At 38.1% G+C, this 15,381-nt stretch overlaps 1 protein-coding gene across 3 annotated transcripts in view; it reads right to left on the reverse strand.

Moving 5' to 3' along the window:
• The window catches only part of CRB1 (crumbs cell polarity complex component 1), a 100,813-nt gene that overhangs the window by 27,089 nt on the left and 58,343 nt on the right, over positions 1 to 15,381 (reverse strand). For all 3 annotated transcript variants that reach the window (XM_048067137.2, XM_048067135.2, XM_048067136.2), the window contains exons 6-8: positions 7,266 to 8,219; positions 3,241 to 3,791; positions 2,689 to 2,854 (exon numbers count right to left, since the gene is read on the reverse strand). In XM_048067137.2, coding sequence (XP_047923094.2) covers positions 2,689 to 2,854; positions 3,241 to 3,791; positions 7,266 to 8,219 — 1,671 coding nt within the window. The remainder of the gene's footprint in view (positions 1 to 2,688; positions 2,855 to 3,240; positions 3,792 to 7,265; positions 8,220 to 15,381) is intronic.

The following is a 15,381-nucleotide window of genomic DNA, read 5'->3' on the forward strand; positions in this document are numbered from 1 at the left end:
GGGGACAGTGGCCAAAGTCTGGCCTTATTTACTGTAATGTAAATCAGAAGTATCTGTAGTAGAAGAACCTATCTATGTAAGTACATAACCATAGGTAATAGTTGGTCCTGCTTCTTCTTACAAGGGGAGCCTATCTTGGGCACTTAGCAAAGAAACATTAGCAAAAGACCAGGTCAGCAAGGCTGATGGGGCTCAATAGCTTTTTATAGGCTTTTATAGACATAGCCAAATCTGACTGATGTAACCATACTGATATTATTTTAAATGGTATTTTGGGAAGTGGTTAAATGATTATGTTAGTTGCATGAGTATATTAAGACTGAAAAAGTATTTAGCTATTAGGTATTTCTTCTCATTGTAGTACTTGTCTACAATATCAGTTCCTGTATTCACATTTGTAATCAGTAGGTAGGAAATGATAGGTACTATTTCCTTGCACTTCTCTGCTTCGTTGGTGTTATCTCTTGTTCTTCCTTAGGCAGAGGAGCTGACCATGACTGTATACAGCTCAGACCTGAGGCTGAGAGTTTTTCCAAAGGAGACGTATTTGTCTGTGTTTGTTCCCTATGCATCAGCAACTAGTTTTTCCCCATGATAGACCAGTCCACCACTGGGTGAACCTTTGTTCTCAATTCCTCTTTTCTTAGATAAGGCATTAAGAAGTTTTAGAAAGTATTTGGTTGGATCCCAATTTACTCTCACTGATGCAAAAAGGATGACTCTCATTGAAGTCAGCTGGCAAAAAGCCACTTCAAAATCGATGTAGGAAGTCGTGCCTGTTGTGCTTAAAGCCAGCTTCTCCCGCTGCGTGCAGGCTGCCGCAGCCTCGCTGCCGGCACTGAGCCTGCGCTGGCGGGACTGGGAGGGCAGCGGAGGACTCAGTTTATACTGCTGTGAGTGGAAAGTGATGGGCAGCATTATGGCCATTTTATGGACGTCTTCGCAAAGGTATTTGACATCTTTCATTAGCATGGTTTCTACTAAAATGCACTAACTCAGTGGACTGTAAATTTGCACATTCTGAGATTTATGAGAATTATAGACAGGGAGGAAAGACAGGAGGAATGTCTTCTGCTTGTACTTCAGACAAATTTAGCTCTGCAAGATCCCAGCACTGAGGTAAGGGGTAATTCTGAGCTTTCTCTGGGCTCAGTAAATCTCAGGAAAAAGAACCCCGGGGAACCCCAGTGCAAGCTTATGGCTGGGGAGCAGCAGCAGATGAGAACTTGCCGTTCACTGCAGAGTAAATGCTAAAGCAATTTACCTGAAACCTCCCAATGACGCAGGCAATAAGCACCATGAATTATTGTATTGCTCAGTGACTGTCTATCCCAATACTAATGCAGTCTTTCTCACAGGAGAGGTTTCCTCCAAGGAAACCATACCAAGAATGAAACTCAGAGCTTTTCAAAAATTATTTCTTAAATTAATTCTAAATTATTCTTTAAACATTTCACAAAGCTGTTTTAGCTGTTTTTAAGCTTAAAAGCTAAAATACTCCTGCTGAAATCTTATTAAATCCTGACCACAGCTAGGCATCTGGATGTGCTTTTAGTCTTAGTTGTGCTGCTGGGCATAAGGTTTTGTGGTTACTTGATGCTCCCCACTTCAGCTTCTTCTACCTAGCTTCTCTCTCTCTCTTTTCTTCTCTCTCTTTTTTTTTTTTTTCTTAGTTGGAGTTCATGCTTTATTAAAATGCAGTAGTGAATTTTATGAGAGAACATATTTGGTGTTGTCATTAAATATGTCTGTTATAGAAGGTGCAATTATTTTAATTTCAGTAATTATTTTAATTTCAGTTGTAAATTTTAACAAGTGATGCAGTGCTGATTCTAACAATCTCAATGAAAATAGCATGATACTGATTTGCTTCTTAATTGGCTATGGTATAAATCTTTTGATGACCAACCTTCTCATTCCTAAGAGTCATGACATGAAGAATGTCAGACATTCTAACAGCTTCCATCAGATTTTGTGTATTTATCTTCCTTCACAGCGTCATTAAGACTTTCTTTAATAGAAAAAAAAAAGACAAAATATTTCTTCATAATCCTTCCTTGCCTTTTAAATTCTGCGAATAAAGACATTTCAGGATGGCTAATGTTCTTAAGACAGCCAATGGCCATCGCTTTTCAAACTAATAGACTGCCTGTAATGCGAGTGCTTCTTACGAAGATACTGGTTTAATAGCTGTACTGGTGACATTAAGGTGACTTTCCTCAAACATTTCTTTAACATCTTTCTTTAACATTAAAGAAAATCAAGTAATGCAATGTATGTCACATAGCTTGTGTTTTCAAGAGGGTAGAGAACATCCTAAGGTTAATCCAACACTAGCTATCCTCTTATCTCTTTGCAGTAGAGGGATGTGTGGTAAACTTGCACTCTGCAGAATACATCACTACACCACCAACCTTGACACGTTGTGTTGAAAAAGTCAAATGTGAAGGTCTTGCAAACATCAGTGTCTGTGTCATGGGGTCTGGCTGAAAATGCCTGTGTTTGGTAGGGCAGAATTTTCCAATTAACTTGACTCTACTTATAATTAACAGGATTATTATAATAATATAGAAATAGCATTTGAATGAACCTTGAAAAAAGTGAATATTGAGTTTTACGGAAATGCTGATGAAAATTTCAGTCGTTTCTAACCTCCAGTGATGACAGGAATAACTGAAATGTACCTACATTCAAATCCTTGGTGCACCAGCTGGCATTGTGCTTCATGAGGACAGGGCCCAAGCTCACACCACTTAACTTCCTCACATGCTTTCCCTGCTGTATTAGGGGGACATGTGCAAGTGAAGTCATCCCAGAGTGAATAGCATACGCCACCGTTATGGCAAGGGTTGGACTGTGGGGAAAGAGAAGAGACAACCTAAGTATGAACAAATCTTGGTGGACTCACAACTCTAAGGATATGGGACTGTTTGGCAAGAAGGATAATTCTGTTTATTTCAGATGGAAAGCAAATAAAGACCAGTGCTAAGACTGCATAGAGTAATTAATTGGTGAACAACAGTATTGTAACCTTAAAATATTTTCATTCTCTACTATGCTAATACATCTTGCTGCTGATATCCATCGTATGTAATGTAACAGAATCTGCTTTTTCTAGCATTTCTACACATTTTCCTAAGATATCATTATTATCAAATATTGTATGGAAAGGTAAGAAATATTATTTTTTAATTACCCATGATGAACTTGTGAAAATGTTACAAAAAATGTCCTTCTTACCTTGCAGAGGTTGTCACCCATGCAGCCTTGGGTGACATTGATCAGGGTTCGGTTGATAAAAGAATTCTGAGAATTGGTGACAGGGAAGAATTCCAGTGGCTGGTTATTCACTCTTACATCTTGGATGCAGCCTTTGAAATACCTGCCAGTTCTATTAGTTTCTCTGTTATCTGGTAGGCCTCCGATGTAAAGAATTTTCTTACGCTGGGTGGATAGTACTGGAGTAGAAATAAAGCCTAGGTATTGAGAGGACTGGAACAGTTCAATCTTATTTGGTTCTATTTTTAACATTATTAAGTAGAAGTTTCCATCATTCATAGAGTGTTTCCCTAATAATTTTATGGAATTTAGAGCTAACACTGTGAGTTTCCCACCTTCTAAGTAGACTCTTATGTAGATGGACGTACTGTTTCTCAAAGCCAGTAACAAGCCAGAAGATTTGCGTGTTCGGACAAACATTGATATATTCAGATTTTCGTTCTGAGTGGCATCAACAGAAAAAGCAGCATAGCCTGAGGAGTCCTCAGATCCAAACCGGCCCGGAATATACTCTTGGGATTAACAACAGGGGAAAAAAGAGAGAGAGAAGGGAGAAAAATAAAATAGTTAGGGCTAAACGACAAAGACGCCAATACAATGATCAAATAGCTACTTCTGGTAATATTTACTTATGGTAGTAAGATGTGCTGGTATTAATGGATGTAAAAGGACTTGATCCAGCCGTAAAGGGCTTCTATTCCAAAACTCCTGTTGGCTTCCATGGCTGTAACATTAGGCCACAGTACAGGACCAGATTTTATATTATTGTGCATATTTTTCCCCTTTGTCATGCTCTGTGTAATGCTGTGTTTTCAAACAGTTAAATAAGGACAAATTTCTACATTTTCCTGGATTGGTCATCAGAAAGATAATTTTGAAAGAAACTAACTGCTTTGATCCTTTGATGACCATGGAAGTTAATATATTTCTGGATCTATGCGATTTTCTATTTTGCATTGATTTCAATCATAGAAATAGTCAAAAGCTGCTCACCAAAAACCTCTTGTGTACAACTTCCAAATAGCGCACCCATTTAGTCCTGCATAGGCTCCCCAGTTCTTCAACAGACTTTCAGTTGCTGGAGCTCAGTACGTGCTTATTTGAGTCCTGCTCATTCCTGAGTGCTCATAACACTACGGTGTCATGGGGAAAAACGATCCAGGATTGAGTAAGCCTTTTTATTTTTTTCTGCTTATCAATTAAAATGATTAAACCAAAACCATCTGTCTCTCTGCCTTACTCTCTATTTTCAGTAATGATTTTCAGACTTGTAAGGATACAAAATATGTAGTCCAAACCGTATTTTATTCTGATGAATCATCTCGTTAAAGCACAACAAAGTGTTTCTATTTTTACACTTCAAGTTTCATGATCTTGTCCTCAGCATTATAGACTTCCTGCCTAAACACATTCAAGAGCTATTTTTTAATATATCAAATTCATAGAAAGAACAGACCAAGCCTTTTTTTAAATGCTCACATAGCTGAACAGTCAGTCCCCTTTTGCGCAGCAAAACTCCTAGAGTGAGACCTCATAGGCCAAGTTCCTGCCTGCAGCACTACTCTTTTTTATGACTACATTAAAATAAGCAATGAAAATAGGGTACCGACTGTGAAGCCCCTAACAGACCCTTAATAATCACACTGCACGACTATGTGGCAAAGTAGTATTATCTAGCGACAGAAAAAAACCCCTTGCTTGTTCCTAAATGATTTCATAAATTAAATTAAAAAAAAATAGTTCTATGCATAAGATTACCTTTATTTTTAGATGACTGTTAAAAATCTGGTATGTAGAAATATGTACTTGTTGGAATGGGTGTTTTGAGGCATGATACCTCTTTAGCCGATACCTCTTCTGTAATATTGGTACTAGAGACTGAAATATTTTTTCATGTTGGTAAAAAGAAAATTTCTGCTAGAATTATGAATCATTAGTCTTCAAAGAGGTATTTCATGTTTACAATTACTTTGTTGTATTTCCCTCTATTTATAAATACATGCATATACATATATATATCATCAGTCTGATCTGTTTGATGAGATGGCTAGCATCACCTTGGTCAATATTAACCTCTTGGGTCACAACATGTGGATGTTGATCAAAATGAGTCAACATCTGTTTGTTATTTTGTGTATGTAGAGAAAATATTGCTTCTTGTCAATTAAATACTTGGCAGGAACTTTTCTTCAAAAAGACACTAGCATTTCTTATGTTATCCTTTACCGCAAGTCTCCCCCACTCTGCCTTTTAAGAAACCTGTCACAGCCTTTTAAATATGGCATATATCTAGAACCTATGTATCAAAATGGCATGGTGCCATGATTTGCAAGGAATATTGTGGTCAGCAGAAGAAAAAAAAAAAAAGGCAAAAAAAAAAAAGCACACTTTCTAATCATTCTCAACAGTTCTAATGCCAGTATAAGCCTCTCCTGGCCTTGACTGGTTTTAATTTCGCTTCATATAAGGAGGCAAACGTATTTACCAGATGTTGTCCTATACTCCAAAGTTGCTTTCCAAACGTTTGGATAAATTACAGCTAGACTTCAAAGAAGTCTGTTACAATTACCTCTCAGACTTTGTCATTTTGCAATAAGGGAAAAAAACAATATTGAAAAGTATTGATAACTATTAAGTATAGCATACAAAATGAACTTGTATTTGAACATTTTGAAATGCATTTCAAGCTGCAGCTTTCTGCAGCAATACATTCAATAGGCCCCTGGGGCCAGTCATTCAGCTGGTGCAAGTCAGCGTGGCTTCCCTGGCCGCAGTGCGGCCCTGCCAGCCTACACCAGGTTAGTCTGTTCGTTCTCATCTGACCACAGCACTGCTGTGGCACTTCATTTTTTTGATTTCTTGGTAAATGTATATACATATATATATTTATTTATCTGTGTATCTACGTATTATTGTATGTATTCTTCTTCCCAAAACATTTGCTGTGGTTGAACACGTGTGCATGGTTAGTAAGGGGGCAGAAGGGGAAGCAGGGGCAAGGCACTGCAGGGAGGACTCAGCCCTGTGCATTTTTCAAAATCCCTAAAATGTTTGCCGAGGAAGGATTGCAGAGGCCACCCCAAGACATTCCTGAGGGATGCTCATTTACAGCTCCAGAGTTACTCGCTGCCATTCCCACACCAGATGTGGTACAGAAGGGAGCTGTGCAGGGACCTGCTCGTGTCCTCCCCCTTGGCCTCGGACTGCACTTGGAAAGATCACTCGTAGCAGGGAACGTGCTACAGGCATTGCCAGCTTTTGAATCCCTGGTCGTCGCTGCCAAAGAGGCTGTTTTCTGAGATGTGCTCTTGTGTTCACTGAGACAGGGACACATCTTCCTCTGGTCACCAAACAGTTATCTGGCAGCAGCAGCCTCTGCCAGCCGCTGCCCAGAGCTATGTTGGACTCGGTTGAGATGAATGGGCCTCAGTCCCAGTCTCTGAAGCCCTGGCTTCTCCTCAGGCTAATCAGATTAAGTTAATACTATAATCCCATTCATTTTGTAAAATTGGAATCTCTCTCTCTCTTTTTTTTTTTTTTTTTACTTGCAGTACTTTTTCTGGCTTTTTATTGCCTTAAATGAGTTTCTTTATAAAAGCCTAGAGAGCTTGAGGATAAAATTTTGAAAGAATGCTTTGAAAATAAGACTTCAACTCCAAGTGACTTGGTTGCTTTCTAAATTTTACTCCAGTGAACTACAGTTTTCCAGAGTTTATGGAGTGCTAAGAGTGCTAAGAAGATTTTAAAACTGGATGAGCAGAATCCACCAGTTTAGCCTCACTTTTTTGTCAGGCTGAAAAGCAGCCTTCCTGGGAAAGTAACTAGAAAATAATGAACATGTGCTACTAGTAACCTCTTGTGCTTTCTTACCAGTGGGCAATAAGTTCCAGAGATCCTAAGGCACGTGCTGGTTCATCACTGAGGTAAGCAGGCCGGTATGTTTTGAACAACCACTGAAAACACTAATGCCAACAGCGTGATCTTACCTGCTGAGCAGCGGGGCCCTGTGTAAGGCCGGTAGCAATCACAGTGGTAACTCAGCCACAGGTTGGTGCAGCGTCCCCTATTCTGACAGGGGTGGTTTTCACACCAGTCCTTTTTAGTACATCCTGTCTTGACATTTAAAGACGATTCAGGTGATGCATTCTCTGGAGTAATAACATTCAAGTCTATTTCAATATCCTGAAGACAGCCTATAAATGAAGGTGTAGAATGTATATTACTGATGTTAAGTAGAGAGCTGCTGCTAACGTTCCCCACTGGTAAGCTGCCCAAAAATGTGCTCTGAAATGCAAGCCTCACGTGATCATTATCTATCATAGCAGAAGTTTTATTGACACATGATTCTGCACAAGAGCTGTCAAGTAAATTAAGAGTAACAGCTCTTGCCAAGGTTACCTCCACTGAATGCCATTCTCCATCACTGACATTATGTGAAATATGCAAAAGAGCCCGTGGCTGGTTTTTGACTTGCACAGACAAGTGTAAGTAGCCATTCAGTAACTCCAGTTTCACGAATGTGTCTTTCTCCCCTCGATGAAACAGAAAGGTTGTGGGTTGCACAGTCTGAAACCTCAGGTTTACATTATAGAAAGATTGCTTTCTAGGGGTCGTGGGATTCTTCAACCAAAGGAAACTGTTTCCTTGAAAAGAAAACGTCGTTATGGTTTCACAGTGTATTCCAGTATATCCAGGTGAGCATATGCAGCTGAATCCATGTTGGCCATTTTTTAAATGTGGGATACAAATTCCATTATTTTGGCATTGCTGATCAGTACAGCCATGGAGAATTTCTGTGCAGTTCCAGCCACCATAATAAATCCCTTCTTTGTCTGCAGGTGGGCAATGGCAAGTGTAATTCCCAGGAAAATTCTCACAAATTCCACCATTTTGGCAAGGGTTCATGTAACATTCATTGATGTCTTCATCACAGTGAATACCTGAAGAATAAACAAAGAATTAGACATTTTGGAGTGAACAACTAGAGCCCAGAATTGTGTTTTTAAGAACTTGTGCTTTCTTCAATTACCTTTAATTTAAGAATGAAATTCTCAGAGTGAACAGGGAGCTGTGCAGTGTAACAGTGAGAAATCCAAAGAGCATCCCTGAATCCTATCAAAATTGGGGTGAGATGCAGTGAGATGCACCTTGTCCACAATAAATGTGCAGTTGCACATTTCAGGAGCAGTTGCATACTGCAGTTGTTCACGGATGGAAGCAGAGGTGATGTCTGGTCCATCAGCTATGATCTTGTACTGAGAGGAGAATTCACTTAGGACATGAGGATGTGAGAAAAGCTGTTGGAAGCGTTTGAACCCATGTGGCCCAGAAAAATATTCTTGGTACTGTGTATCTACAGGGAAACATCCTTTACTTGTCCTATTTGCAAACTATAAAGTAAGAAAAGAGGAACAGAATATCTTCCCAAACATCCCAGAGCTTGATGATTAAAGCATGGGTGATAGTGAGTCATAGTTCCTTTTCTTCCACGTAGTGCATGGCTTCTTGTTTATTGTGTAAAAGGAGAGCTCCTCATCTCAACTTGACTGGAATTTGATAGATGTAAACCAAGTATGCATAGTGGGTCAGGCTGCACAAAGACAAATCTGTTTGCCTTGTAAAACTAATCTGCTTATCCCTCTGCACTGTTGTTTATCTATAAAATTGTAATTATAGTAATTCTCCCTTGAACATTCAAGTGACTGATAAGTATGAAATGGATCAGGGAAAATCTGTTTCTTATCTCCCTTAGAAGCATTCAAAATATCCAAATGTTTTCTGAAGACTCATGCAAAATACAGCTCTTAGTATTTCCCCTGTTCTGGAGAAGAATATGAAATGCTAGTTTGGAACTAACTGCAAAGTATTGTCTGCACAGAGTAATTAATAGACATAATTATGCCTGTCCCTGCAGCAGAATTGCCTCAAGCAGCTCGTCACTGGCTTATCATGTTAGGTGCCTGTAAATTAGATCCTGAGGTATGCTGGGACTCTCAGAGTTGCAGCGAGGTACAAGGCACCACACCTAGTTTTACATGCAAATTCACATAGAGCTTTATAGCAAAATGCAGTCGTTTTTCATGGAAAATCACAGAGCAGCATTCAGCCACAACAAATAGCTTCAAATAGCAGCAGATAAATGTATTTACTCAGGATAATTCCCCGCCTGCCCACTTTATTCAATCACAATTGTAACTAGACCTATCTTAGCGGTTAAGTTCTGAGAGCCAGAAGGGACCTGGGAGTTGGCCGAGATTTGTTTTAAAGATTGGACAGAATGAAGTGGTCATAGCATGTATGCAAAAGGCCCTCTTAGCAGTGATCTTCCTCACTACAGTCCCCTCCTTCAATTACAGCACATGATCTGAAGCTTCAAGCAGAAACTATCCAGCACCGTAGTGCTCTTTCTGGTCTGACAGTGGGGTTTTACCGCAGCAGCCTCTGTTTTCCAGCCAGACTTATATTTATTCTGATGTGAGATGTCTGTGTATACCTTAATGTGTAGTGGCATCTGGCAGAAATATGAATCATTAGGCCTGACTTTCTCAAAGTGACATGCACTTCCCAAACCTTTACTGACTGGGGGCCAGAACAATGCCTGCTTTACCCAGTTTGTGGCAATTTCTGTGTTAGTGACTTGTCCTGCTTTTACTGTTCTAGTATATGAAAAGTGAAGTTACCGTGAGCTGTTTCCTGTTTCAGTCAATGTTTTAGTACATCTCCTGCTTTGACATACAGAGCAATGTGACCACGGGTCTTGTGTACTACTCAGTTTTACTATGACAGCTGTAGAAATATCAGTCTCATTAGATTTTTGTGTCAGAGAGAAAAATTAGTACAGCCTAAAAGCAGTAGGATAGGGTATGTATGCCTTGCCATAAAGCCTCAGAGTGGTCAGGGCGAACATAAGGATTTACAGACCAGGAGCTCCTATTAAACCTTTCATAGAAAACATCAGACAAGTGAATGGCACGCTATGGAGTCTGTCTAGATGCTTAGCTGCTGCATGTTCAGCTCTGAGTATATTTGTTTATTATCCCACAGCACCTGCAAGGCATCATCTTTGCCTTGCAGCTTGTGGTCAGTGGCACGTTGCAATAGTGACTTGTCCTCTGAAAGGGTGAAATAGATGCGTGAACTGAACCCAACTTCACAGTAACGTTCAGTGTCTGTGTTGTTTTCTACCTCATAAAATTGGAAGGAAAATTAATGAAATGGTTTCATGAACATCCTAAACTTGTTTGAAAATCATATATGTTTCTGCCTGTATATTTAGATCACACACTAATAACACAAGCATCTGTGTCTAACAAAGAAATTAAATTTGTTTTATGAGAAGAGACATATTGGTAGTGCATTCTTTGCCCATGGTGAATAATATCAGTTACTAAATGCAAAGTGACTATCACAGAGAGACCTCAATATATATAATTTCATAAGCATTTCAGTGACTGAATACAAATGCTTATTTTCTAAGTAATGGTATTAATATGTTGAAAAATAATGGTTTTGGGGGATACCTCTATAAATATTTGTTTATGTATACATATAAATATAGATTCAAATGTCTGCTATTTCATAATGAGATTAGCACAAACATAAATATAGGTCACACCAAAAGACAAGTAATAAACCATTTTTCTTCATAGAAGGAATAAATAAATCAGCTGTTCTTACAAGTGGTGGTTGATATTGCTTGTTATCTGCCAACTGCTATGCAAGCAAAGACCACTGTCACTCAAGATAAAAGCACTCTAGATAAAAGGATTAGTCAATATTTATAGAACTGTATAAGCAGTTCAAATAGCTCAGGTTGGAAGAGAAGTTAGCATTAAAAAAAAAAAAAAAAGGATTCTGAAAAGATATACCAAAAGCAAGTGCAAGGGGAACTATTTTTCTTCAGTGGTTACATGTATTAGCTCAGCTAAACATGTTTCTGTTTTGGAATTGAAAACATTTTCTCTTCTAAATATATTATATGCCTACCTAAAATTTCAGATAAAGGTATTGTATTTTTTATTATATTTTGATAGATAATAGTTAATTTTTCCTCCTGTGAATTTTTATTCAAAACAGAGATGAAACAGCTCCTTTGACTCTGTTTGACAACACCACTCATACCTTTGTCTCCTTTTTTTCACTTACTACCGTTATAGCGTAGCTGTTTTCTACCCATTAACCTCTTAACTGAACTATGTTTCATATTTAGCAGAAAAGCTTTTCTTACAGAAGCAGAATGACAAAAGCATTTATTCAAGCATACTTCTGCTAAATGCCACTAATTTTCATTTTGATTAAACAAATATATGCGTTACCCAAATTACACTTTTTATGCACACCTTTGGTTAGAAATCTCTATACAGCCTTTCCCGTTCCTTGACACTTTATAAATCATCATGCAAGTATAAGCAAGCAGTCTGGATAGACGTGACAGACTCAATGCTACCTAAGTGCACGTAACATTTCACAAAAATAAAATATTTACCTGTAAACATTGTCATTAAAAGGGTGTAAACCTGTATCCTAGTTGCAACCATCTTTTTCTGAAGTAAAAAAATTGTTTAGCATTTACGCAGTCCACAAAGTAAATTTCTGCAAAATTCAAAACAGTTCTTGGTATAAAGGCTTCTTTTCCAGGATTAGCTTGCTCTGCTTCTGTACCTGCTGATGTAGTCTGATGGTGTATTTTGTCCAAGGCAGATCAACAAGGCTTAAAGTAAGACTCATTAAACTGCTTACGTAATAGATATGTATTCTACTTACATGCTTTTTCAGAATGTTCAGTCCCAGTGTGCTCACACTGAACTCTGGCGATGTTTGACAAAAAGGCATATTTCTAGGATCTCTTCAAAACTGATTTGTCACTTTTTACTGTTTTATATTATTTTTCTTTTAAGAACCGCATATATTGTTTTAATTTTCAAGAGGTTTATTTACCAAGATCAACCTTTTTACAGTCACTGTCATTCAGAAAACTGTATATGTCAATAAGCATAAAGAAAAGACCTACAGTTGTGTCTGGCTTTGTTTATTTTTGTTCCACTGGCATTCATTGTTCTGCATGCTGGAAATTTATGTCTGTAGATTTTTGAGTGTGCTGAAGACAGAAAAAAAACAATTTATTGAAACATTTCTCTTCTTCAGCTCTTAAGCAAGGCATTTTTGATTTGGCCCTAATTTAATGAAAAAGTATAATTCTAGCGTTCCATAGACTGAAGTATTTATGTCTGTGACAATGCAAACAGCACTTTTTTTCCTTTCACTATACTTTATTTACCTGGTGAACTGATGATTTGCATAAAATATTGCTAGAACAGTATCTCTGTGATATCTCTGAAATACTTATAAAGCGAGAGCGTCTTTCCCTGGGTTGCTATTTATACCATAACTCTGGTGTATGACAAACTACGCATTCAGATCTTTCAGATCTTTTTTTTTTTTTGGTAGTTTCCCATTTTAAAACTTTAACCATGGATCCTGAAGTCTCTCTCAACCTATCTTGTTTTATTTCCTCCACATTATAAACATTATATAAATAGTTTTATCACTGAATGGGAAATTATCTCTGTAGTCCAGTAGTCAGGACTATGTGAGGTGGTATTCCAATGTATTTTTTTGGTTTTGCTCCCTATGCTGTAAGTTGTGAAGGATCTTGCAGGCAGTACATGACATGGTGTTCATCTCCACTTGGGAAGTCCTGAGTGCTCTCTGGACCTCTGGTTTCATTCTCTGTTTTCATCCAGGAACTGCAGCCTGGCCCTGAGAAATAAATGTTGATTTTTTTTGCAAGCAGATGTTTTTCAATTTCTCCCCCTCCCTCAGGTCATTTATTCATTAATTAGGAAATTCCTGACTTTGTTTCAAATGTGTTTTTAGGTTTACCAAAAGACCTGTACACAAGATACAATTTTGGATTTAGTTAATCTACAGTGCAGTTACTTCCATCGTGGTGCTCAGAAAACTGCTTTTCCTTCCAGCCTACGATACAGACGTAGAGTGATTATTTCTATTATGAACACAAGTACCACGGTGTGAGAATGTCATCCAGACCCTTTGAAAGTAGGTAAGTAAGTTTTAAACAAAATAAAGTTAATGTTGGTAAGCTATTATGCATGTACTTGTCAGATGTCTGGTGCTACAGCTTGAAATAGCTGTAATGCTAAAAATGCATTTTTAGTTTGAAAATAACAAGAAAAAGTTGGAGGTTATCAGCCTCCTTTTACAACATGATCCTGACAAATGTTTTGAGGTAAGATTACGAACATATGCATTGTCAGCAAGTTGGGATAAACGTACATTAACACAGCTCAGTGAAAACACTGAGCTGATGACACTCCAAGACTGAAGAACGTCATACCAGGATATTTAGCAAACTGCTTGAAGCCATGTCAGAACCATCAGTAAGTTTTTTTTTGAACAAGTGTCAAGAAAAAGTGAGTTATAGAAGATGGTGGTTATGCTAATTATTGTAAGGTCTATAAGATAACAGTAATAAATACAATACTGTCTTTGATAACATTTTCATATACAAAATGAGGAAAATGATCTATATGAAACCACTATAAAAATGGGTTTAAAAATTGCATAATCCTGCACAGAAATTAATTATCAGGAGTTCACTGTTGAACTGGGACGCTCTGCTAAGTATGGTTTGGGATTGTCCTGTGTTTGCTGTAGTTGGTGTTTTCATAAAAGACGTGGATGATGGAATAGAAAGTTTGCTTATTAAGTTGTCTGTTAATGCAGGGTTAAGAGCAACTTTGTGTTAAAAATTAGCTTTTTGGATGAATTTAAGAAACTAGAGCAATGGTCTGAAAAAGGAAGGGCTAGCTAAGTTTGTATAGTCTCAAGCCAGAATAGTCATCAATCAAGTGGAATAATCACGTGAGCTTACAAAGCCTTGGTCACACTTTAGCAGGATTATTGAGTCCGCTTTTAGTTCTGCACTGCAAGGAAGGTTTGGATCAATTGGGAAGAAAAATTCAGAGAAGAGTAACGGGAATAATCATGGGTCTAGAAAATATGACTTATGAGGAGAGACTAAAAAAGTCATGCTATTCAGTCTAAAGACAAGAGGAGGAAAGGAGACCTGGTAACAGTCTTTCAGCACGGGAACACACTGTTCCCTGAGACCATAGTAAACAAGCAAAGAATTGCCCTGTCTGAATTTAAGAAGAGATTGGACTGTGCACTTAGGCACATGATCTGAACTTTTGGGTAGACCTGTGCGGTATCAAGAGTTGGACTTGATGATCCTTAAGGGTCCCTTCCAACTCAGGATATTCTATAATTCTATGATTCTAATTCGTGGAGTTGTGCATCACTAACGAAGATTCAAGTCAGACTTCAAGAAAATATTTTCCATGATGGTAAGGTAACAAAGCCCTGGCACAGGATGCCCAGTTGTGGCCATAGCATCTTGTTTGGTTCCTTAAACACGGGTTAGATAATAGAAGTGCAAAGTGTGACACAGGTCAGTTAATCCCATTCAAGTCAGATAGGCAAAACAACGTCTGCATATCTATTCTGTCAAGTCTATGTTTTCCATGATTCTGTGACTTCCTTGAATAAAATAATTCCCAGCAACTGAGCAGCAGTTGTGTCAAACTATATAAACATATGTTTATGTACACATATCTAGGTATAGAATGCAAATAGGAGTAAATGTTGGAGAAATTTAAACTCTAACAAACCATTTAGTACATGCTTTATGGAAGATGAAGACAAAGAGCCTGCAATAACACTTCCTCTGCCTATATTTTACAGTTTTGGAAGTGTCCGTTACAAAATCCTACTTTAGGCAGAAAGAACGTTTTTTGTTTTTTTTTGTTTTTTCAAGGGACTCATTAATCCTGAGCCCAGTGGAAAGATCTGGCAGTGCATATATTCCTCAGGCATCCAGGTCTTAGCAGACAATCATGAAAATTCTAACTTTGCCACATCTGTGCTGATAATTGCAAAGAGATAATTACTCTTTGCTGGAAGGAGGAAATGCACGTTCATGAGTAAGTAAGCGCAAGGAAATAAATTGACCATCTCTATGTCATCATAATTAAAATTCATGCTTCTGGGCATAAATCAGTTGTCATGGAGGTCAGGAAG

Source organism: Anser cygnoides, chromosome 8 (assembly GCF_040182565.1).
Source record: "Anser cygnoides isolate HZ-2024a breed goose chromosome 8, Taihu_goose_T2T_genome, whole genome shotgun sequence".
NCBI lineage: Eukaryota > Metazoa > Chordata > Aves > Anseriformes > Anatidae > Anser > Anser cygnoides.